Below are 22,415 nucleotides of genomic sequence, written 5' to 3' on the forward strand. Positions count from 1 at the left end.
GAAGCAGAGTTGTGGGCAGACAGTTTTGAGGTTTCAGTGCTTTCCCAAACAAATATTCTACTGCAAGTACTCTCAGGGAGTAAATCAACCCCTCCAGCCACAGCAACGTTGAGCTTTATTGAGTTTTCTTCCCCTGCTAAATACTTCCACTTGCTGGCACTCTGCAGCTTGGGGACTGCTTGAGCTGGAGGTCGCATGCACTTTGCATTTAAATAAATCTTGCTTCCATGATTATTTTCTAATGCCTTTTTTAACTCATTTATATGTTTGGCCTCTACATCAGCCTGTGGTGATGAGTTCAGTAATGTAATTATATGCTGTGTGGAATATAATTTCCTTCTGTTTGTTTTAAGACCTTCTGTCTGCTTGTTCCTCCTTGTCCTTGCAAGAAATCTTGAACTGAGTGCTTATCCTTTGGGGTGTCCAGATCTCTGTCATATTCCCTCTGCAGTCATACACTTTCAGGAGGGAGACTCCAGATGGGGTTCAGCTGATCGAACCATATTTCTGTCATGTGAGATGCCAGGGGGCATCTGAGACAGTCGTAGAGGGCGGCAGGACAGAGAGGAGACCCACCCTCTTCTGAGCAGCAGCTGGAGTCCAGCTGAACGCCAGGTGCCTCGAATGACGACTTTTGGCAATTCAATCTCCCTACCTTTGAGGCTGTTTAGTCTCTAACGTTGTTGAAGCAATTCCTTGCTGCTGATCAGCATTGCCACCTTTAACTTTCCTTTTGCAACAATGGAAAAATGAGTGTGAGAAGAAGTTACAGGTTTCGTCTCCAGAATTTTTGTGCTTATTTATCACTTCTGCACAGGAGGTCCACGTGCTGTGGTTATAGCATCTCAGGACTTTACAGTGGTTACCAGTGAGGAAAAATGTGCAAATAAACCACTGCGTAGTAGTTGCTTGGTAATTGCGGCATCTTTGTTTTCATTGGACTGAAAAGCAAAGGGTATCATTAAAAACATGGAATAAACTGCAGACGTTGAGCTTGGTCTTTGTTTTAGTTACCTGTGCGGACATCCTGTTGGGACCTCTTGGCTTTAATGATGTAGTTAATTACTGCTGATCTGTTTGTTTCTGTTTTTCTCCTTGATAGAACATAGAGTGGTCAAACACTTTGCAGAACCAGTTGGAAACTTTCCTGTGATGTCATTGGATTTAATCGTGGCTTTTGGTGAACATTTGTTACAATACAGTTTCTTCACTACTGGGGTTTTTTTGGAACACAAACATGCTGGCTTACTGTCAACGTAGTTTACACTGGCTGTTTAAGCTAGTATTGCTGTTAAGTGCTTAGCGAAACGGGCAGCTTTTGCTAATGATGACACATGCTTGTCCAGGAGACTGTCTGGTGTAGTCCATTGAGAGTGGTGGTGAGCTGCTCGCAGAGTGATGTTATCTGTACCTGGCCTTTTCTTTTTCATTCTTTTTGCAGTATTTTCTTTCTCATTTAATATCCTCTTCTTTGACTTTCTTTTTCAGGCCACAATGTAGGAAGCCTTTTCCACATGGCAGATGACTTGGGAAGAGCAATGGAAACCTTAGTTACAGTGATGACCGACGACAAGGTGTTAGAATAGCAAGATGTGTTTTACAACTTCAGGCGTCCCGCATGGTTTTTATAATATTCATACTACAAAGAGGATTAGACTGTAAGAGTTTACAAGAAAACAAATCTATATTTTTGTGAAGGGTAGTGGTACTATACTGTAGATTTCAGTAGTTTCCTAAGTCTGTTACTGTTTTGTTAACAATGGCAGGTTTTACACGTCTATGCAATTGTACAAAAATTATAAGAAAACTACATGTAAAATCTTGATAGCTAAATAACTTGCCATTTCTTTATATGGAACGCATTTCGGGTTGTTTAAAAAAATTTATAACAGTTATAAAGAAAGATTGTAAACTAAAGTGTGCTTTATAAAAATAATTGTTTATAGAAACCCCCTTTAAAAAACACAAAAAAAAATATTGAGGCAGTGCATTTGTTTAGTATCATTTCAGCTCTGCAGCTGCATCAGAGAGAGATTCATGTTCTGTGTTCTTTTCCTTGCCTGTCAAAAAGAAGGAAAAAAAAAAGTATTTCCTGCAGCAACATCAAAACGGCCAACTTACATTTCTCATTGGTTTTGTCTGACTAGGGCTGGCTTACAAAAAATCTCCCGGACTTCCAGCGAAGGTAGTTATTTCACCTCTTTCCGATAAAATTAACAGTTACAGGAATCACACAGCTAGTTTGCAATAATTAAACGAAAGAGCACATTACATGACAGAGTCTGCAAAAAATGAATGGAAAAAAAAAAAAAAACGGAAAGAAGGAAGGAAAGGAAAGAATTTAATGACTGTCCTATGCGCCAGTGTTTCCTCTGCCGACTAAATTCCTGAATGTTATTAGTAAAGGAACGTAGAAATTGCCTTACCGGATCAAACCTCTGGACCTTACTGTCCGGTACTCTGCTGGCCAGGCCAGCACCCCGTGCTTCACAGAAGCGGGGCACAGCTCTCCCCTGCCGCTGCCACCGTTAGCATCACTTCGCTGCACACGAGAGAAGAAAGGGGGAAGCTCCCTCCTGACCCCATGTGGGCTCAGCTTCTGGCATGAAGCACAAGTAGGTTTCTCACTGAGCATCTTTGCTTGTATAGCTTCCGGTGCTGTTAACGAACACAGAGCTACTCGATCCTCTGGGAAATACAAACGGACCTTTCCGCAATTCTTGTCTCAGCCTGCTACAGCAGCTGGTCCCAAGGAGCTGTAATGCAGCGAGCAACCTTTGGGAAAGGCTGTAGGAGAGTTACTGCTGTTCTTACACATGTATGGTAATCAGGTGAAGGTAGCCACACTGCTCCATGATATATTTATCATCAAAACAAAGGCCCTGATGCTTTCTCCTTCCCCATTTCTCTCTACAAGTAATACCGCACAATTAACAATAAAGTGAGAAAGAGAGGAACTGACAGAAAAACAGATTAGCCACCTAACTGCAACTCGTGAGAGGTAGGTTTGGGTATGAGGTGCTGTCAGCAAAAGCTTTACCACTTCATTTTCTTAACCAGCTTTTAATTTTATCTTAGAATACATAGAAACACACCGTCTGACTTTATATTGCAAGAGTAAAAATCCGTTACCTCTTCTTGTATGAAGTGTAATTAAACTTGGGAAAGATTTTATTTTGAATGCTAGTTAACATTGAACATGGCTAGTCATGCTATTTCTACCTCACTTTGGTTTTGTGGTGTTCCTGACAATTACGTACAGATAATGTTACATCACCACTCGTCCATTGTGTGAACAGGTCTCATCATTTAAAGAATAATGACAATAATTTACAAAGAATAAGTACAATCCCCCCAAGTCTCTGCTTTCATAATAAAGAGCTTTTTTAACACTTTATTACAGTAGGAACCCTCTGTGTTTCTCACGGTCTTTTTTATCAGAAGGTTTAAACTGAGATCTGAGAAAGAGCTGGGTTTCTTCTTTTTTTTTTCCCTTATACATTAAACCTGCTCTTCAGAAAAAAAAAATGGAGGAAAATGGATTGCACGGTTGTTTTCATCAGGGTTTTGTTTTGTTTGTTTTACTTTATAGATCTTAGTTTTGGAGTGAGTCTGTCAAAAATATTTAAAAAGTTGAAAGCTTTATCGCTGCTTTTTTAAGCATAATTTGGGAATTATTTCATATTCCTTATAATGACAAAGTATTAAACTGTAAAACATAATCAGTGTAATTGAATACATAAATACCATATGGCATGTTATTTCATTGTTACTCAGTACTGGGTTATTACTTGGATATCATAATATATTGTGTTTTAACACCAACACTGTAACATTTACTAATTATTTTTATAAACTTCAGTTTTACTGCATTTTTCACAACATATCAAATTTCACCAAATATATGCCTTACTATTGTATTATATACTGCTTTACTGTGTATATCAATAAAGCACGCAATTATGTTATAAAACGTGTCATGTTTTTTACTGAGGTTCTGCAGCCGCCCGGAGCAGCTCCCCTCCAGTGGCCCTGCCTCACGTCCTGCATCTGCAGCATCCTGGTGCCGGCGGCGCCGGGCCTCGGCTCTGTACGCAGAGTGCCCACGTAGCACTCAGGATTTGGTTGGGAGAGGACGAGAGGCTCCTCCTGGTTTTGTTCTTTCTCCCCATCAGTATTTTGGGCAAAGCAGAAGCCACTCGAAGCATGCAAGCTGTTCTGCGGGACCGGTGTGCGCTGCTTCAGAGGCGGATGAAATTCAGCGCAATCCACAGGCGGTTTTGCTCGGTGAAGCGGAGGCAAGATTCAAATGTTGCCATTTCCTCAGTCTAATGCCTAAGTGGCCTCGCTGCCACCAGGCACAATACTAACAACCCCCTCTTCTTTAGGGCTCTGGGAAGTGTGTGTTCCCATCAGAGGCTGCTCACATGGGTCCCATCTCATATCTAAGAAATACGGACGTGTAGGTTTTCATACCCAGACTCCACTCAGTTGTATCACGATTCTGCCTTTGAGCTACCTTTCAGTGGCAGAAATAATATAATTGACAACAATAAAATAAAAAGACCAAAAAAAAGAAGCATATCTTTGCACATACTTTTGATAATACCATGAAGGAGGAGGTATGAATTTCCTCATTTCATTAATTTGAGGAAATAAATATGCATCCCACATCTACTCTTCCAGACTCGAGTTACTCTGGATTCACTCCTACATACATACATCAGTCGATGAGTGCTTTGCTGTGCTTGAGTCTCATCCAAATGTTAGCAATCCACGAGGCACAGCAGCCATCAGTGACGAGGTATCTCCTATTAATTCGGTTAAGGAAAAGGGAGGCTGGTTTTCTCCCCGTCGCCAGTGCTGAGGTTGGTTGTGCATCAGGAGACACCGCTGGCTTTTAAGCCCGGCGGTGAGCCTGAGGTGTAAGGTCTGTGAATGGCCTTATTAAATACCTAAATGAACTGGAACGGTACAGAGGGGTGCGTGAGCGTGTACCTTCTGGATAGCTAGACAGGCTGAGGCCACACTAGCCAGCTCAGCGGTCTGATGGGGCACCTGGATGGAAATCCCCCAGGCATCCCAGAGGGTCATCACTCACTCCTGGGCAAGGGGAAGCAGCCCTGGGGCACGGGGTCTGGCAGGAGCCCGTGGCCATCCCTGCTGAGGGTGCCCATCCCTCACACCCCTTCCCACGTTGCGGTGTGGAGTGTGCGCGGCCGCAGGCAGCCTGCGCCCGTGGTATGCTGAACAATACCGACAGGTGAAATTTACTTCACGCTGTCAGCTGGCACACCAAATCCCAGTCAGTCCTCCCCCACCAGCTCACACTCCACTCAGAGATGTCCCTGGGAGTTTGTTTTAGCTCCGAGCAAGCGGATCAGCTCACCAGAGAGTGCCGTGACTGCAAGAAAGACGGGGCTGCCTGCAACAACTGAGGCGCAGCGCCTCTGTACAGCAATCCCCCTGAGCTGGTAGTGCTGCTTACCAGCTAAGCACGATGATTACAGCATATATTTAGTGGCTCATAGTCCTGAAAACCTGGTGAAAAAGCACTTGTGGTTAAGGGAGGGATGAGATTTAAGGAGATCGTGTAGCTGCAGAAGTGAACCGTGGGGCTTCACCACGTTGCTGTTTCAGCCTATTGCCTAAATCCTTACTTCTTGCCCTGCCAAGGTTCATATTCATCAGTCAACACGGGAATTGTTTGACAGGTGTAAGGACTTACTTTTATGATAATTATCTGAGCATTACAATGAATACAGTATTTATTTACATGCTGGCACATGTTTTGCTAGCTGTGTCCAAGCAAATTCTCTCTATATGCTGACTTAAGCAATCCAACCCGTGGAAGGTTCTCCTCTCTCTCTCTCATAACCCCCACAATCTTCTGTTGTCTCTCTTGCTGAATGGAAGAGGTTTTTCTGCACGTGACCATCTCTGGAAACAGCAACATCCTTGCTGCAATCTATCAGCATGTTCAAAACTGCAACACAGGGAAAGAAGGAAGGAAAGGGAAGGGGAGGGGAGGGAAGGGAAGGGAAGGGAAGGGAAGGGAAGGGAAGGGAAGGGAAGGGAAGGGAAGGGAAGGGAAGGGAAGGGAAGGGAAGGGAAGGGAAGGGAAGGGAAGGGAAGGGAAGGGAAGGGAAGGGAAGGGAAGGGAAGGGAAGGGAAGGGAAGGGAAGGGAAGGGAAGGGAAGGGAAGGGGAGGACCAAAACACCTATATCGATGCACTTCTATAACAGGAAATATAATAATAATTAGAAAATCATGTTAATTCCTTCAGCACTCCTATATTTGTTTTCTTCCCACATGGTCTACTTGAATCTGAAGATCCAACCAACAACGTGAAGTGTTAAAATAAATGAGTCGGTTAGACCTCTGTGAAGCTGCAGGAAGATGGCTCAGTCCCTGGCACACCCTGACTCAACTTCTGCATGCCTTTCTGCCACGAAGCTGCCATCAGCATGTCAGCTTCTTCCAGCCACTGTAGCTCGCTCCTCAGCACTCTGTTGCAAACAAGGGAGGACAGAGTTTCTTGCTCATCGCTGCAGTGGTGCTCCCAGCTCAGCAGGACATAAGCTCTTTTTTTCCTCTGACTTGGAAGCAGGCAACAAACTGATGAGCAGCTGAACTGTGAAGCGGTGTGACCAGCTGGGGAGCAAAGCTCCTTGTCTGGTGAGGGACCACACCAGGCCGGTCCTTCAGGGTACGTGAAAGGAGTGGTAGGACCCTGAAGTATTTTATGGGAAGAGAAGTCAAGTGCTGCAGATGTAGGGAGCTTTACACAGGTACCTGCTTGTACACTGGCAGTGTTAGGACATAGTGTGAGGTTAGAGCACTGTCAGAACAGTAGCAGTGTGTCCCACAACGCGATTAAAACTGACACCTAAAGGCTTGCAGCTAAGCTTGCACTACTTAAAGATGGCCTTATCGATGATCCATGGCAGTGCTAATACATAATCAAAAATATCCTTATGAGAAGATTTTTATTTCTGCAGTAGGATAATTTTTAGTTGTGCTTCATTCCCCAGACAAATGGTTTTATTCTAACACTGATAGAGGAGATATTTCTTCTGCACAGAAGATTAATGGCTGTTGCCAATATAATTCCCAGCTGCACCCAGCAGAGAACGTCTAGATAAAGCCTGCAGTCAGCTGCAAGTGATAAGACATGAAACTACCTTTTTTTTTTTTTTTTTCCCCCTACCAACCAGAAATATGAGCTTGGAAATTCACGGTCCTGAGAAAATATTAGGTATGTTAGAAAAAAATGTTACATCCATGCATCTGCACAAACATGCACACACACAGAGGCACCCAATAACCTGTTCCTCCTTGTGTGGGTGTGCGTGTCTGCGTACATCCGTGCTTGCACATGCACTCACACACATGCATACAAAGGCTCTTTGCTGTGCTGTGCCTCTTAACTGTTCAGTCAAAAGAAAAAAAATAAATGGAATTGTTTCTGTCAAAATAGATAAAGCTTGAACATGTACATTAATTCAGTTTAATTGTAGATTATAACGAGCCATGCGTCTTACAGCACCAGAGCAGTATTTTATGCAGCAGTTGCTGAAGTTCCTTCAGGAATGTTGATTCCTAGGGGAAGTGGCCACGAGCACACTGGCGCCGTGTAATGTCTGCTGCTGTTCTTCTGTTCTTCTACTGACACACCTGGCAGAGCTGGCGCAGCCCTCCAGCCTTGGCAGAAGGTGAAAAAGACATGAAGGCTATAACTTCGCTTCTTTCATCTTTTTTATCTTTTTTTTTTTTTTTGAGCTCACTGGCAAGTTCAAAGCCTTCCTTTAGCGAGATCTTGCAGGAAGACAAATGCTGATGAGCCTTTCAGCAAATTACTGTGCACTTACTTCATTCTACGTTTTTTTTTTCTTTTTTTTTTTTTTTTTTCCTGGCTTCCTCTTCTACATTAAGCAAACAGAGAGAAAACAAAATAAGACAGGCTAAAGACCACTTCTATCTGTAAGTCCAGCCCCTGACAATTGCAGGTACCCATGCCAGGCCCAAGAATTCCCTATTTTCTTGCTGCAAGGACTCAGTAGTCCTGACTTCTGCGTGTCAGACGCCGTGAGCAGCACACCAGGGCCCTCTAACATCCAGCTTCACGGGCCCTCTAACATCCAGCTTCACGTACAGAGCAGGCTCAGCCCCTCTGCCCCCTTTCCGTCCTGCTGGGCTCTCCGCTTGCTCTTCATGCGCCGAGGCACTCGGCCCTACAGGCAGGAGCCGTGCCTTTCTGCCGTCACGCACACGCTCCTCTTTGTTCCTCAGCACCCCGGGCAGGGCTGTCTGCCTTGCCGTAGCATTCCTGACGTCTCTAATCCGGAGTTAATCAAAGTTTTCCCTTTTGTCAATGGGGCCTTTAGCGAGAGACCCACTTTTTTTTCTTTCAATCCACTGGTGCAAAAGGTGATTAAAACCCTCGTAGGGAGGGAGGTATGCTGGTTTTGGTGTTCAGCATTTTTTTCTTGCTTTGTTCCTCTGTGGATCTTGGTGGTGTTTAACTAAAAAAAAAAAAAAAAAAAGAGGATTTTTTAAAAAAACAACAAAGGGTTGCCAGGTGGTGTGTGGCTGGACTTTGTGTGAAGGCCAGAGGCTGGCCTGTGCGACCAGCAGCGCCGCAAAGGCCCCGCAGGCCGTGGCCACCAGAGCAGCCCAAGGGGCTCTGCTTCCAAGGGTGGCCACAATCTGCTCGGCTCGTGGCCTGTGAAGGCCGGTCACTGAAGTGACTCTTATTTTCAAAAGATAAATGCTTGGAAGACTTTATCTAGTGCAGTTGTGGGAATTTTTACCTGGCAGAATCAGACCGCTAGCGTTTAAAGCGGCTTTCTGTGGATGCCGCAGCCAAATTTCCAGGGTGGCACTTAGGAAACGGGGCCCCGAGCGCACCCTGGAGCCGCTGCTGACTGAGGGCCACCCCTGGGCGCCACGGCAGCTGGAAACATTGCCAGCCCCGGACAGGCACAGCCCACGGAGAGACGCAGCCCGCTGGCTAAATGTCAGGCATTAGCAGCGCTCCCTCGCTCGGGGAAAGCGGCTAACTCAGAGGCTGTTGCTATGGGCACCGGAGCAGCAAATGATAATAATATTAAGACAGGCTAAGGGGAAAAGGGTAAAATAGGATATCTCCACTTCAAATGCAGCTTCAAATTAACTGTGGTGAGTAATTACCTGTGAAAAAATAATAGTGATGATTCCACCATTTAGAAGGAAACCCCTTTAATAGCAGGCTGCAAGAGACACCCTTTATTTTGCCTAGAGTAAAATGGCACTTTTTTTTTCTTTTGTACAAGAAAAAAAAATCATGGCCATTAAGCAACTCCCATCAGTTATTGCTAAGGCAGCTGTTTCATTATAGCGTGCACTACTTTGTATTATTTTTTCCAGACTGTTAGCCGTTGTGCTCTGGTGGCCTTCCTGCCCGCTCCCCCCAACTCTAATGGAAATTTTCCATTTCCACGGATAAGGGGACATTTGCTCAGCTCCAGTGCACAGAATTTTTCTCCAGTTGGGCTCTGTGAATGACTCGATCACTTTGTTCCTTGCCTAGCATCTGCAGAATAACATTGCTGACTGATCCATCTGATTTATACAAAGCATTTGATACCTGTTGCTCCGCTGCTGCCCCATGTACAAATGCACTACAATAGTGTTGTCAGTCAAGATCTTACCTTTCATGTAATTTCCTACAGCTTCTTTTCTGCAAGTGAGTCACAGCTGTGACCTGACTGCAGGTGCCACTCACACAGGGAGGGCCCTGCAATTGCTTTACCCCTCAGGAGCCTATTTACCAGAATAGCCTTCTTTTCTGCTGGGTTGGGGGTGTTCAAGAGCCACCTTCTTCTTCCTCACCCCTTTTCCACTGTTTAGAGTTGTGTTATTCAAAAAAGGAATAGCACAAAAATGAGTCACCCCAAAAATCACTGTGAGCAAGGAGAGGGTCAGCGAAAAAAAACTTGTTTCCCTCATTATGCCCCGTGCAATATCCCAGAGTGAAGGCTTTGCACCTGCCCTGGGCTCTTCTGCCCTGGGCTGTAAAACTGTAAGAAAAGACTGTATAACCATACAGAGGATGATGGTGGGACCTATAACTTCTGCAAAAGGTTGTTTGTAGCATTAAGAAACCTTGCCACTTTTTTATGGGGAATGCCTTTTAACCTAAGTTAATGACACCATCTAAATTTGGAATTTGCCAAGTCTGGACACCTAACGGTATTGCTTACAAAAGAAAGGCTATTGAAGTCAGGGTTCTGGTCTTACTCCTTCCTTTTTTTCCTTTCCTTCTCCCTTGGCCCCCTTCACTTCATTCTGGCAGCCGTGGGAACAGTACTCCTTCACTGGCAGCATCACACACACCCCTGCCCACTGTACTGGGCTTTACTGGTGCTGCCAAAACACGTGTGTGACACTGAATTAGCTCAGCTTCATTGCACTTGCTGTATGTGCACAAAGTGCCACTGTGAGCAAGTTGTGCCTCGGCCAGATCACAAAAGATGGCAACAGAGTACACAGACAGCCATGCTCTCAAACACAGTGCAGAGGAGCTGTGCCTGTGTGTGTCCTGATTTTCTGCAGCTCCAATCTGTGATTGAGCATGGTTCTGCTGTGCACTACAACGAACTGTCTCAGTGTAACAAGTCCTTAGGGAAGTATAGGATGCCATGAACTAGATGGTCACTTAACAGTCCCTAAGATCCTGAAAGACAGAGAGTTACATATATTTTCTGTGTGTATTACGGTGTGATACTGCACAGGAAACTGAGAAATCCTACAGGTGGGATTCATTATCTGTAGCACTTTATCCTGTGATGTGGAGAAAAGACATGGGCCCATCCCCAAAATATCCTTCCCCACTGATGAACTGCAGCAAGACAGTTTGAAGCCGCGCAGTGTGAAGGATAACCTACTTAGGATGAACACGTGCATGATGCTATCAGCAATACTGATGCAGTTTCCAGAGCTTATGGAGGGCTTGAGGAAAGGGTTAATATATCAAATTGCAATTTACAGAAGTGCAAGGCAGTGGGTAGCCTCAAGAAAAAGTCCTCTCATTTTCCCCAGGCTGGGCTTTTTCCTCAGCCCCATATTTGCTCACCACAGACTCACTCCTCCCACATAGTGAGAACATTATGATAGAAAACAGAAAACAGGGGATACTTTGTGCTGGAATGGGTGCTGGAGGAGACCTGGTGTGTGCATGTGCTGGGTGGAGTGGGTGACAGATGAAATCAGGTTTACATGTGGGCTCAGTCATTTTAGAAGACAATTTCAAGGTCAAGCAGGCAGTGGGGCAATTTGTTTAGCAGCGTGCTCGCAGTAGAGGCTTCTTTAAGGCAGAAATAGTTTAATTTATGAAAGGCTCACATGGGGCTTTCCTGGCTAAGGCAGGAGCACCGGCTTACTGCTGTTTTCCAAGGCAGCCATCCATTAACGTGTGATTTCCTGATCTTCCTCTGAACTCCATGGCCCTCTGCTAAGCTCTGATGAGCATCGTTTCTGTAAGCACAAACCGGCATTTTAATTTGGAGTGCTTGTCGGTGCCGTGGGTTTCACTTGAGTTATTCGTACAGGATGCAAGACCCCAGGTTGTGTGCTGTACCCTAGTAAAAGCAAGAAACAGCAGCGCAAGGAGCAAATCATTTGGCACTTGAAATTTCCCTGTAATCTAAAGAAAAGAATGAAAGGGAAAAAAAGCTTTAAAACTGTAGGGGCTAACACAATAGCCGTGAAACGTGTCTGCTCCCACACACAGGTAATATTTAATACGATGTATAGGTATGATGTTGTGCTGGTCTAGTGTGTGAATCCATGAGTGATCATGCTAAATGCAGCCATATATGATCATCAAACACCCCTGCACACAGGGAATATTCTCTTTAGTCACAGCTGAGGAAATAAATATTTCTCTCCATTGCAGTACAAAGCTCCTGAGTTCTGTAGGCAGCATAGCTCTTTTACCACACCTTGGTGATTGCATTGCAGACTGCGGAGCAGCTGGGGGCACGTATGTGTGTGGAAGCAGCAGGGGTTATATAGAAATATATATATCTAATCAAACTTTTATTAACCCATGCCCTTCCAGCTCAAAAGGACACGGGCAAAACAGTGATGATTTATAACAACTGTAGCCTCCTGAATGAGTAGTAAATCATTTGCAAACTACTCCTGACTTTCTGCAAGGGTTTTCATGATTTGTCAGCGTTTGCTGAGGGCACTCACACAGCTTTGTAACACTCACCAGGCATGCAGCCGTTTGCTGTTTGCTACCCAGGTGGTGCCTGGGGACAGGAGCAAGATCCACACTACTGCCCATGGGCCATGTGGGGTGGGTGGGGAGGAGGTGGCAGAGGTGGCTGAGGAGGCTCCACCTGAGAAATCCTTGATTCAGGTCATCTGCGTGAAATCAGGGTTTGTTGCTCCTGCTGCCAGGCTGGATAGCTCAAACATAGATCACAGTGGAGGAAACAGAAAAAGAGAAGCCTTTTCATTCTCAAACTGCAAATAACAAGCAACTCCGTGTCCCAAATATTAGCCAGCTGTACAAAAATTCCTGAGACTTTCAGTTTTCATGCCAAGTATGCGAATATGGCACGTCCCGCAAAGGGTGGGAGCAGTGGGGCAGAGGCAGAAGGAGACGAGGCTGAAGGAGAGGAGGCCCAGAGGCCCAAAAGGACCACATGGAAGTTTCCTCCAAGGATCCCCTCAGGCAGAGGTGTCTGCCATGCCCACGTGAGCAGCGAGGAGCAGCTTTCTCTCCGAGAACTAGCACACACAACAAGCCCTGAATTTCCAGTGGATAAAATGGCTGGGTGCAGAGGCAGCCAGGGAGGCTTTCCCAGTCACTCAGTTTGTAACAGCCACAAGCTTGCCCTGTGTCATCACCCCCCCATGGCCTCCAAGAGCATGGGCAGACGCAGGCTCAGAAAGCCCTGCTGCAGAGCTGGTTTTGGCCACAGCCCTGCGCCTTCAGTCTCTGTCACCTGGCGGCACCTCTGCTGCATGCTCCTTCTGGCAAGCTTCCTCACAAAGCTTTTACTGCACTCTCTCCAGTGGCCTCGTCTCCCCCACCATCTGTTTTGCCAGCAGCTCTTCTCCTCTTCTTCATCTGCCTCTGTCCTACGGGCTTCGGGAGCTCTGCTTCTCCCTGCCCACCAGGGTCTTTGCCATCCAGTGTTACCCTGTCCTGAAGCATGTTTCACAGGCAAGCGCTGCACCTGCAAAACAGCATTTCCCCTCTCCAACTCTCAGCTGCTCCTTCCCCACCATACACTGCTGCCAGCTTGGTGGAAAACCAGCTTCTGTTCTGTTCTTTACCTTACAAACTCAGCGCCACTGAGCCACTGTGGTGTGTGGCACGGATGTTGTGCGCCAGCAGGGTGGTGAGGCCCAGCAGCCATCTTGGGCGCCCAGCGGAGCGCCGTGTTCTGCTGGCTCGTGGGCCCTGATGCTTGTGCTGCCTGGATTGCCTTGCAAGTGACTCGAGCTGGCACACAGGGAGTTGGATGAGCTAATTACAACATCTGCAGTTTTAAAAAAATTGAATTTTTCACTTGCATCTGTCAGAAACTTTGGCCAGGCTTTGCCCTCTTTGGAAAGGCAGAGCAGAGGCTGTTAGTGCACATCAGGCAGATGTGTCCAACATAAAGGCTTCTCTGTTATTGCTGGATGGAGGTAAGAGCAAACAATCAAATGTCCTTGCCTATTTTCTGCATCTCCCTCTGTGATGCTGATAGAGGAAATCCAAACGTTTCCAGGCAGGCAGTGCCTATCTGCAGCAGACAGGCAATTTCTAAACGTATTAGCAGCGCAGAGTCAATAGAGAAATAGCAGTCCAGCATATCATCCAATTTTCAAATGTAAATAACCAGACTGCTTTTAATTTGGAGGGCTACAGCAGGGAATAAAATGAACTCTGGAAAATACACACAGCAGTGACCGCTGGCCACAGTGCACCACATTCAGGTTTCTCTGTTATTTTTCCCAGGTAGCAGCTGTGTCACAGTGCGGAGATGAAATGTTGGTCTTGCGTGAGGAGAGTCTCCACTGCTGGCCTCACAAACACTACTGCCTTCACCTTCAAGCCTGCAGCTGACCGATGCACTTCAGTACAGCAGTCGTGGGCACAGCAAAACAGGAGACTGCAAGGAGTGGGGAATGAGCAAGAAACCTCAAGGAGATCGTTGGTGTAACTGAGAGCAAAAAAGTCCCCCTGCTTGCACTGCTTTTGTATGGCCGCTGAAGGGAGGCCTGTTGTGGTCTTATCTCTAAGGGCACACACTGCTTGTAGCACAACCGCCAGCGGAAGGGCTGTGTTGTGGCCCGCTGATGGTGGTGCCTTTCTGAAACGGCACAGGATGGGGCTGTGCAGCACTTCCTAGCTGCAGGCTGGGCTCGGTGGGTCTGCTCCTGTGGGTACCCAGACCAAAGCAAACGCTGGGGGCTCTCCCACTGAGTCAGGAGGATGCATGTGGCACCAAGAGGGTCAGTGGCAAATTCTCTCTGTTCAAAGTAGGAAACAAACCAGCCAGGTTATTGCTAGTGTAAATCCATCAGCCTCCATTGAACACAGTGGGAGGAGGCAGGTTCAGTCCTGATGACTGAGGGCAACCCAGGGCTCTTTGTCCTACTTTCCTACTTTGCACATTCTCTACTGGCTTTCTAAATCATCGGTGAATATTTATACAGCACATTCAAGGGGGCAAAGGGGGGTGGGGTGGGGAGGGGCTGCTGGAAGTACTAAGCATCAGTCTGCCTCATGACCAGATTGCAAAGGCACCTTCTAAACACTCACCAGCCTGTTAAAAATACTCCGAGAAATGAAAGATTAATATCTACTGTAATGCCCACCACACTCCAGAGGTGAATGTGGCCAGGAGGTGGGATCTTGGTGGTATGGAGATGCTGTTTTGGGAAGACACAGGTGATGCCAGTCAGGCTAGCTGAGACCCTGCAAAAAACCATGAAACTGTAAAACTGGGCTGTGGGAAAAGGCTAAAAAGGCTAAAGCTGAAGACTAAAGATGGGCTTGTTTGCCTAAAAGCTGGTCTGTGCTTTTTTGTTGTTACTGTTGCTTTTCTCCCCTGTACTCATGAAAAATGTCACAGAGAAGAGAAGTGCAACCTCAGACAGAAATGATGGATATCCTAAGATTTCTCATACGCCCAATGTCAGTGGGAAAGGGAGGGCCCCTGTGCTGGTTGAGGGGCTGATGCGGAGTGCTCGGACATCATTTCAGAAGCGCAGCAGCCACAGCAGCCTCAGAGGTGTGAGAGGCAGGGATCAGCATGGCTGCATCCCTGACATGGAAAGGCAGGAGAGCCCGGGCTCTGGTCCTGAGGCTTACGCTCACTTGTGTAGCAGATTTTTCGGGGGGGGGGGGGGGGGGGGGGGTGGGGGTGTGTGTGGGGGGGTGGGGGGTAGAATAGTGCACAGAACTGGAAACTGTTAAACATCTGCTCTTTTGTCTTTTTTTCAGACTTTATCTCCCACCTAGATCAGCCAGTGTTTGGCCCCACATGGTTTGACATGAGTCACAGTGGTATAATGCTGAGGCCCAACCAAGATTAGCTGTTTTGTATAGTGTGGTACTACCTTACAACTACTGATTCACTGCAGCAGAAATGATAGATTGTTTTACAGGAGTTAAAAAAAACGGGAAAACAAAAAGTCCGGTGGTACTTAAAACAGTGGATGTGCTCCACCTACTGGCTGGTAACAAAAATAATGAACCATGATAAAAGAGCATCCTTAAAGAGAACCAAAGCAGTGCTTGATGTTGCCACACTCTTGGCTTTTTACATTTAGAGGGCAGCCAGGGGGAAGAAGAAAGGATAAAAATGTATGTGAAGGAAAAAACGAAAGCAACGAAAGTGAGAGAAGATGAACACTGCGTGGCAAGAGAAAAAAATATAAAAGGAAACCCAGCTTTTGATTTTAAAAGGAGGCACTTCAAGCATGTGTAAGCTTGCAGCAACCTTGGCTATGTAATGCGATTTTGATTTATTTCAAAATTCCCAAAGGAGAGTGTTCTGAATGCTGCACTGCATTTCTGATTGATATCAACAGGGTTTATACCTAAGACAGCAGAGGACACATCCCAGACTGCTCCCTGCTGTCTTTGGTTGTCGCTGCCTTCCCCTCCAGGGCTTTGGGGGAAAAGGGACAAATTCTGCAGGTCTGGGGCCTTGGGGTGCTCCCCCTCTACACCCTCTCTCCTGCAATCATAGGTGCTGCTACTGCCTTTACAATTGGCGTGGCCACAGATTTGTCTCCAAGTCCCAATCCTTGATAACAAAACAAACCTCACTCCCATTTGCCTCCTTCCCCCAGTCCAGGACTCCCTTTCCATTCAGGTCAATGAATGCGTGCCCTCACTCTCTATAAAGGACTTTTCTCATCTATTATGATCTTTAGTCTTTGTAACATCTCCTTTGAAAGACAGAAACACTTCTCCACTTCCCGGAGAGGAAGCAGTGACACAAAGCAGACTGAAGGCAACATGTTCAAAAGTACATGGTGTGTCAGAGTCTCTGTGCTGAATGAAAAGTACATGGGACTTAGACATTTAAGTGCCATCAGGCTGGTTGAAAATCAAATTCTCACTATGGTCTCCTGGGAATTTCTTGGACTTACCCTCATGAGGACCAGGTCTGATGGTTTGTCGAGCTCACAGCAGAGCTGCTGCTAAGTCCTGGAGGGAAGAGGTGAGCCATCTCTAGGACCCCCATCAGCCAAAAGGTTTGTGCACAGTACACAGTCAGGGAAGAAGAAAGGGGAGAGGCAATCTTCACTCCCAATCCGAAAGAGAAAATCACATTTGCAAGTCAGCACTTTTGCAGTATTCTGATGTGTGAAAGGACTGTCTTAGTCACTGCTAGGCTTTCCTTCAGAAAAAATAAAAACCCAGCCTCCAAAAGGTATGTTCTGATGCAGAACCATAATTTATATATATATAATAGATATAAAATATTTTTGCATACTGTATATATTTATAAATGTGTATCTATATTGTAGTTATACATATACATACGTGTGCATAAGTGGATGCCCTCACGTAGGAGCCAGGAAGCTCATTTCTGCCACAGTCTGCTTTAAGGCATTTCAGTGCATGGCTGCACGCTCGTGGTCAGGTATTCCTGTACTTGCACTGTCCACGTGCATATTCCCTCTGCTGTGGTGTCATTCTAATGAAGATGTATGGCCCTGCCCAATCTACTTTGAGCATGGCCAGAGTGTGCGGCGCTCCACCCTACACCCAGACACACAGATGTGTCTCAAGTTATTCTGATCTCTACTGTCCTTGAAAGCTTTGTGCAAAGAAATTGCCCAAGACAGTGCAGTGCATTTGCAACAGACAAGTAACTAACCGTAGGTTAATGCAATAACAGTATCATTTAATATCTCATGGGACAGCATCCGAATATATTTCAGAGCTGTCCTGAATACAGATATTACCAGCAGTTTGTAATTTGTCTATGCCTTTGTCTGCAGCTGCTCCTTTCTATTACCCTAGCAAATATTACAGAAATGCTTGAAAGCTATGGAAGAGTGGTGGGCTTCTGAAGTGCACTCCTACTACCATTTCCTTGTTCTTGTTATTAATCTAATCTACTTTCTCATCATTCTGTATCAAGTCTCTCTCCTACTGAAAAACAATGTGTTTCTTTTTTCACTTTGCGAGAAAGTGTGGGGCATTGATGGGAGCCTTTAATTCAACCCTGCCTGCTAGCCTCAGCAGAGCCATGCTAGTTTGTAATCGAATTGAGGCTATGACACTGCCCAAGTATGTACAAAATTTGAAGGATACAGGGGAAAGAAGGAGGAGGAGGGAGGAGAGAGAGAGAAAGGCTGTATGAGCAAAGCAGCTGTTTCTGATGCTATATTCAACTTCATGCACTAGTCCACAGAGGGACACAGGGGCATGGGGAGAGATACTTGCCTGGGGAAACACTACTTCCAGTCTGTGCTAAAAAATGGCTGTGCTCTATGGCTGTGTTGTCACAAGAGGACAGGTAGGGAGGAGGAAGGAGCAACAAGGTTGAGTGGGGAACAGAACGGGAGCTAATGAGGACAAAGGCATGGCCGAGGGTAGAGAGACAAGGGAGACAATGGGGCAAGGAATGGAATGAAGCGATATGGGGGAAAACAACAAAAACCAAGAGAAAGAATAGACAAGGGAAGAAAATAAAAAAATGAGCGCAGAAAGAGGAAGGGAAGAGAACGTGTCCTGACAGCTCACCGTGCACCTCTAACGGGTGCCGGACGTGGCTGCTGGACAGGCAGACTGCAGCGGTGGCCGGGGAGGCTTGCTGTCCCCAGCTGAGCCTGCGTGGGGCCAGGAGCTACCAAAATGGATCTGCAGCACCCTGAGTTCCTTCCTCCTTTTCCCTGCAAATGACAGGGCCTGAGTAGAAGCAGGTGAGGCTTTTGCTTTGGCTGTGTTAGAGCCTCCCCATCCCTGTTCTTGGAGGCTTGGGATACCTCACTGCCCTCACCAAAGATAATCCTTTTGGTTAGGAGGCCTTACGGGTTTCTATCCCATCTGTTTCCAACATACCCTTTACTGCAGTAAGTGGATTTATTTTTATTTTCTCCTCACTTGATTAAAGGTGAGAACTCCAGTGGCCTTTTTGCATGACAAATCCCTGAGGCTGCCATGCAACGTCTATTTTCTTTGAACTCCCCCGAGGGGAAATACCTCCCTCTTCCGCTCTGTGTGTGAAACGGCCGATTACACATGAGTTAGTACTCTGAACACCAAGGCATGCTGTATTAAAACTGTAATCCAAGGGCACACAGATTGAGTGTTGCAAGCTATTAATGACTTTTTCTCATGGCTTTGGTCTAAAAATATGGCCTTAGTTATTTGTCGCTTGAAGGGGCAATAGGATGTAGGCAAAAATAGAATTCAAAGCTATTGATCGCAAACATTTTTTTTCTGCAAAGAAAGCCAATACGCAGTATTGAGCACTAGCATGCTGACTTATGTTACGGCTTCTCTTCTTTTTTCGCCCTCATGAAGAGGTTTCGACAGGGATTACAGCTTTACCATGTGGAACTATGTTTTCCAGGTGAATTGAAGCAGGATTTATTTGAAGTTTGACAGCCTGTATCTGAGCTTTCCTCCACTTCAGATGGTGCATGCGGAGCTCTGAGAGCTCTCAGCACCAGCCCTGCTCCACTCCCATCACACCAATGGCCAGAGAGGGCAGAGTCAGGGCAGTGCTCAGCCTCCACAAAGATGCCACCTGTAGGGGCTGCCAGGGGGGCTGCATGGCTTGGGGCCAGCTGGGACCTCTCCCCAGCCCCATGGTGATGAATGTCCCCCCATTTGGGGGCTGGCCACCTCCTGTGACAGCCCAGGGAAGGGCCAGGGCAGGGTCCCACCACCTGTGTGCCTCTGTCCTCCTCTGTGTGAGGGGGACACCAGCCTTTCATTGCATAACCCAACACTACCCAGTCACTATAAAGTCCATATGAGATTTTGGAAAAGTCTGCAAGTAAACCATAAGTAAAATAGTGGAAGGGGAGTTGATCTGCCATGGTGAGGTGCCACCACCTTCAGCAGTTGCAGTCACCTGCTACCAGTGTGTCATGCAGACACACACACACCTGGGATGAGGGGGAGTGAAGCAGAAGATGAAGGATGAGGGAGGTAAAAGAGAATAAAAGCAGCAAGCAGAGATGATCTGGGAGGGTGTTGATGGAGAGGCAAGCCAGCCTTGATGTGCTGCTTGGAGAAAGGAGGCAGGGGATGAAGGAGGAACAGGGAAAGGGCAGGGAAGCAGGCAAGAGCAAAATCTCCTGACATGGAGAACAACATGGTCTGCAGGGCTAATTTCTCACCTGCAAATATATGGAAATGGAAACGCGCAGTGAAGGAGAATGCAAAAAGAAAAAGAAAAAAAAAACTGGAAAAAGAAATACATATGAAATGAGGCAGCAGATTCAAATGTGGAAATATAACAGAGCAGAACAGAAAAGAGCCGTGTTAAACAATTTGATTATGCTGAAGTAAATTCTCCAAGAATTCAGAGACAAATGGACCTGTAACTCAAGAAGGCATAACTTATGAAAAACCCAGTATTACTCTAGTTTGCTGACTGTGAAGTAAAAAGAAACCTATTTTGGTAAGTCATTCATGTGGAAGAGTTTTGGCACGAGGTGCAACGTATCCACACCACAGGTTTTGGTGTTCTGTAGAAATACCCACACCAGTGTAGACACCAGCTCTGCCACTGGAAACTTGCCCCCTGATCTCTGCTCCCATTACAGAGCAGTGTCTGGGGTTCCTGGTACAGGGAGCGGATGGTCACAGCACGGTCGGCGAGACACCTCCAGCTCTCACTAAGGTCCTTTTAAATACCAGGAAGAAATACATTCCTGAGAAGCCCGTAATTGCTCTGTCTGCTCTGGAATTTCATTTTGTTACCCACTTTAATCTTTGGCAGATATTAAAATGAAGGGCTGGTAAATAACTATTATTTTCACTTCTTAGCCTGGATTCCCACATTTAACAATTTTGATAAATAACATTAATTTTTTAGCTCAGCTTTTATTTTCATTCTTCTTCCAGCTCCACTCTTCAAAATAATTCTCTCATCTTCTCCTCCACATCTCACCAGAAAAAGGAGAGTCTCTGCTTGCGACTGAATGACTTTCACAACAAACAAAACTTTGAGAGGGAAAAAGAAAAGCCTAGTTGACTAAAAGATGATACTCTACTGAGAGAATCTAAGAGACCTGTTACAGAAATATTAAAAGTCAAATTATAAGAACACTCAACTTTTAGGATAGGCATTAAGATGAGAACTAGCTACTAGAGGATACATACGAGAAATTTAGAGGAGTAACTGCCAAAGAGTTTAAATACTTAGAGTTTTTTAAATGGCTTGTGTATATTGTCTTAGTAATATCCCAGAACTGAGTCCAGAGCTCCTCAAAATCAATGTAAAATTTAGAGAGGGATCACATTAATAGATTCATACCTACACACACACACATATATAGAACTGCTCCTGGTAATAGGGTAAAAAGAGGAAAAGCAAAGCAGAAAGGCTGGTAAGCCACTGAGGTCAGGAGGGATACAGTTGCTGAGTGGGGTTTGGAATTAAATTGGAGAGTCTTTTGCAAAGAAAATGATACTTGAGGAAAGGTTAGGGCTTCCTCTACTGGAGAAGATTTGTGAAAGATTACTAAAGCAATTGGTTCTTAAATTAAGAACTCGGAAATTAAGAAAAAGCAATTCAGAAACACCTTTCAGCATCCTTTGAAGGCAGGTATAAGAACGGCTTCTTTTTGCCACTTGTGCTGTTTTGGACTGCATGTCTCCCAGCAGCTCTGGCCATCATCACCCAGGCTCATAAAAATTCTTCAGTCCTGCTGCTCCTGGAGGGCTTTTCTACATCTGTTGCCCCAACAAGGCCTCTTTTTGAGCCAGACAGTTCATCCCAGCATTAAAAAGGATGCACAGGGCAATGGTCCAGGGCCTCAGGACACCTGAGGGCTCAGCTGGGGCAGCAGGTCTGGCCCCGGGACTGAAGCACTGAGCCAGAGCAGGCGTGCTCTGCAGGAAAGTGCACCGACTCCTCTGTGTCCAGCTCCAGGCTGAGCAACGTGTGCTGAGCAGTGTTTCGATAAGCTCGGTAAAGCCCTGGGCATCCCAAACATGCTGGATTTACAGTGTGTGCTCTGCATATGTACGCAAACACAACTCTTCCAGGATTTCCCTGTGGAAAAGATGGAAACCCTCCTGCATAAAGTCATTTTTTTGTTGTACAAGCTGTTATGGTCTGGTTTTGTGTGTATTAACTACTTTTTAAGTGCATTTACTGAAGCCTTGTTTTGCTGGCCTTACTAAATTATTGCCATGAAGATGCTATTTAGAGGCTCTGAAGGTGAAAATTACTGAAGTCCAGAAAATGGTTTTGTTCATTTATAGCATTAGTAATGGCTAGATAATACGAAACACCAGGACTTTAGCAACTACAGAGCTACCATTTTACAGGAGCATCAGTCTCTTTGTCAAACTACTGCAGTTGTCTTTTGCCTATTTAGTAAAATGATGCCTTTACTGCACCTTCAAAATGCAGATACCATATTCTGATTTCCCTGCACGTTTATTTGATTCCCACGCAGGACTGCTCTCCCCTCTCCATAGAGAGCAGCTCCTTTCCCCGCTCTGTCCTCACCAGAGCTGCAGGGACACGAGTGCTGTGGGTCAGGCCACCACCTGCCACCTGCTCCATGCTTTCTGTGCATTTCTGCAAGGAAATGAGAGTTCTGGAAAAGCCTGGAGGGGTGGGGATCCTCCTGAGACCTGGCTCACGTCAGCTTACGAAGCACGAACGGGAACAAGTGGAGCCCTCTTACTGGGGCGTGTTGAGGTAAAGAC

At 45.9% G+C, this 22,415-nt stretch overlaps 1 protein-coding gene across 30 annotated transcripts in view; it reads left to right on the forward strand.

Annotated features, from left to right (window-relative positions):
• Positions 1 to 3,973, forward strand: part of DMD (dystrophin) — a 1,241,706-nt gene extending 1,237,733 nt beyond the window's left edge. For all 30 annotated transcript variants that reach the window (XM_083850706.1, XM_083850697.1, XM_083850723.1 and 27 more), the window contains one exon: positions 1,489 to 3,973. In XM_083850706.1, the coding sequence (XP_083706832.1) occupies positions 1,489 to 1,586 (98 nt within the window). In that variant the 3' untranslated portion in view covers positions 1,587 to 3,973. The remainder of the gene's footprint in view (positions 1 to 1,488) is intronic.
• The last annotated feature ends 18,442 nt before the right edge of the window (positions 3,974 to 22,415 follow it).

This window comes from Anser anser (genome assembly GCF_964211835.1).
Source record: "Anser anser genome assembly, chromosome: 1".
NCBI lineage: Eukaryota > Metazoa > Chordata > Aves > Anseriformes > Anatidae > Anser > Anser anser.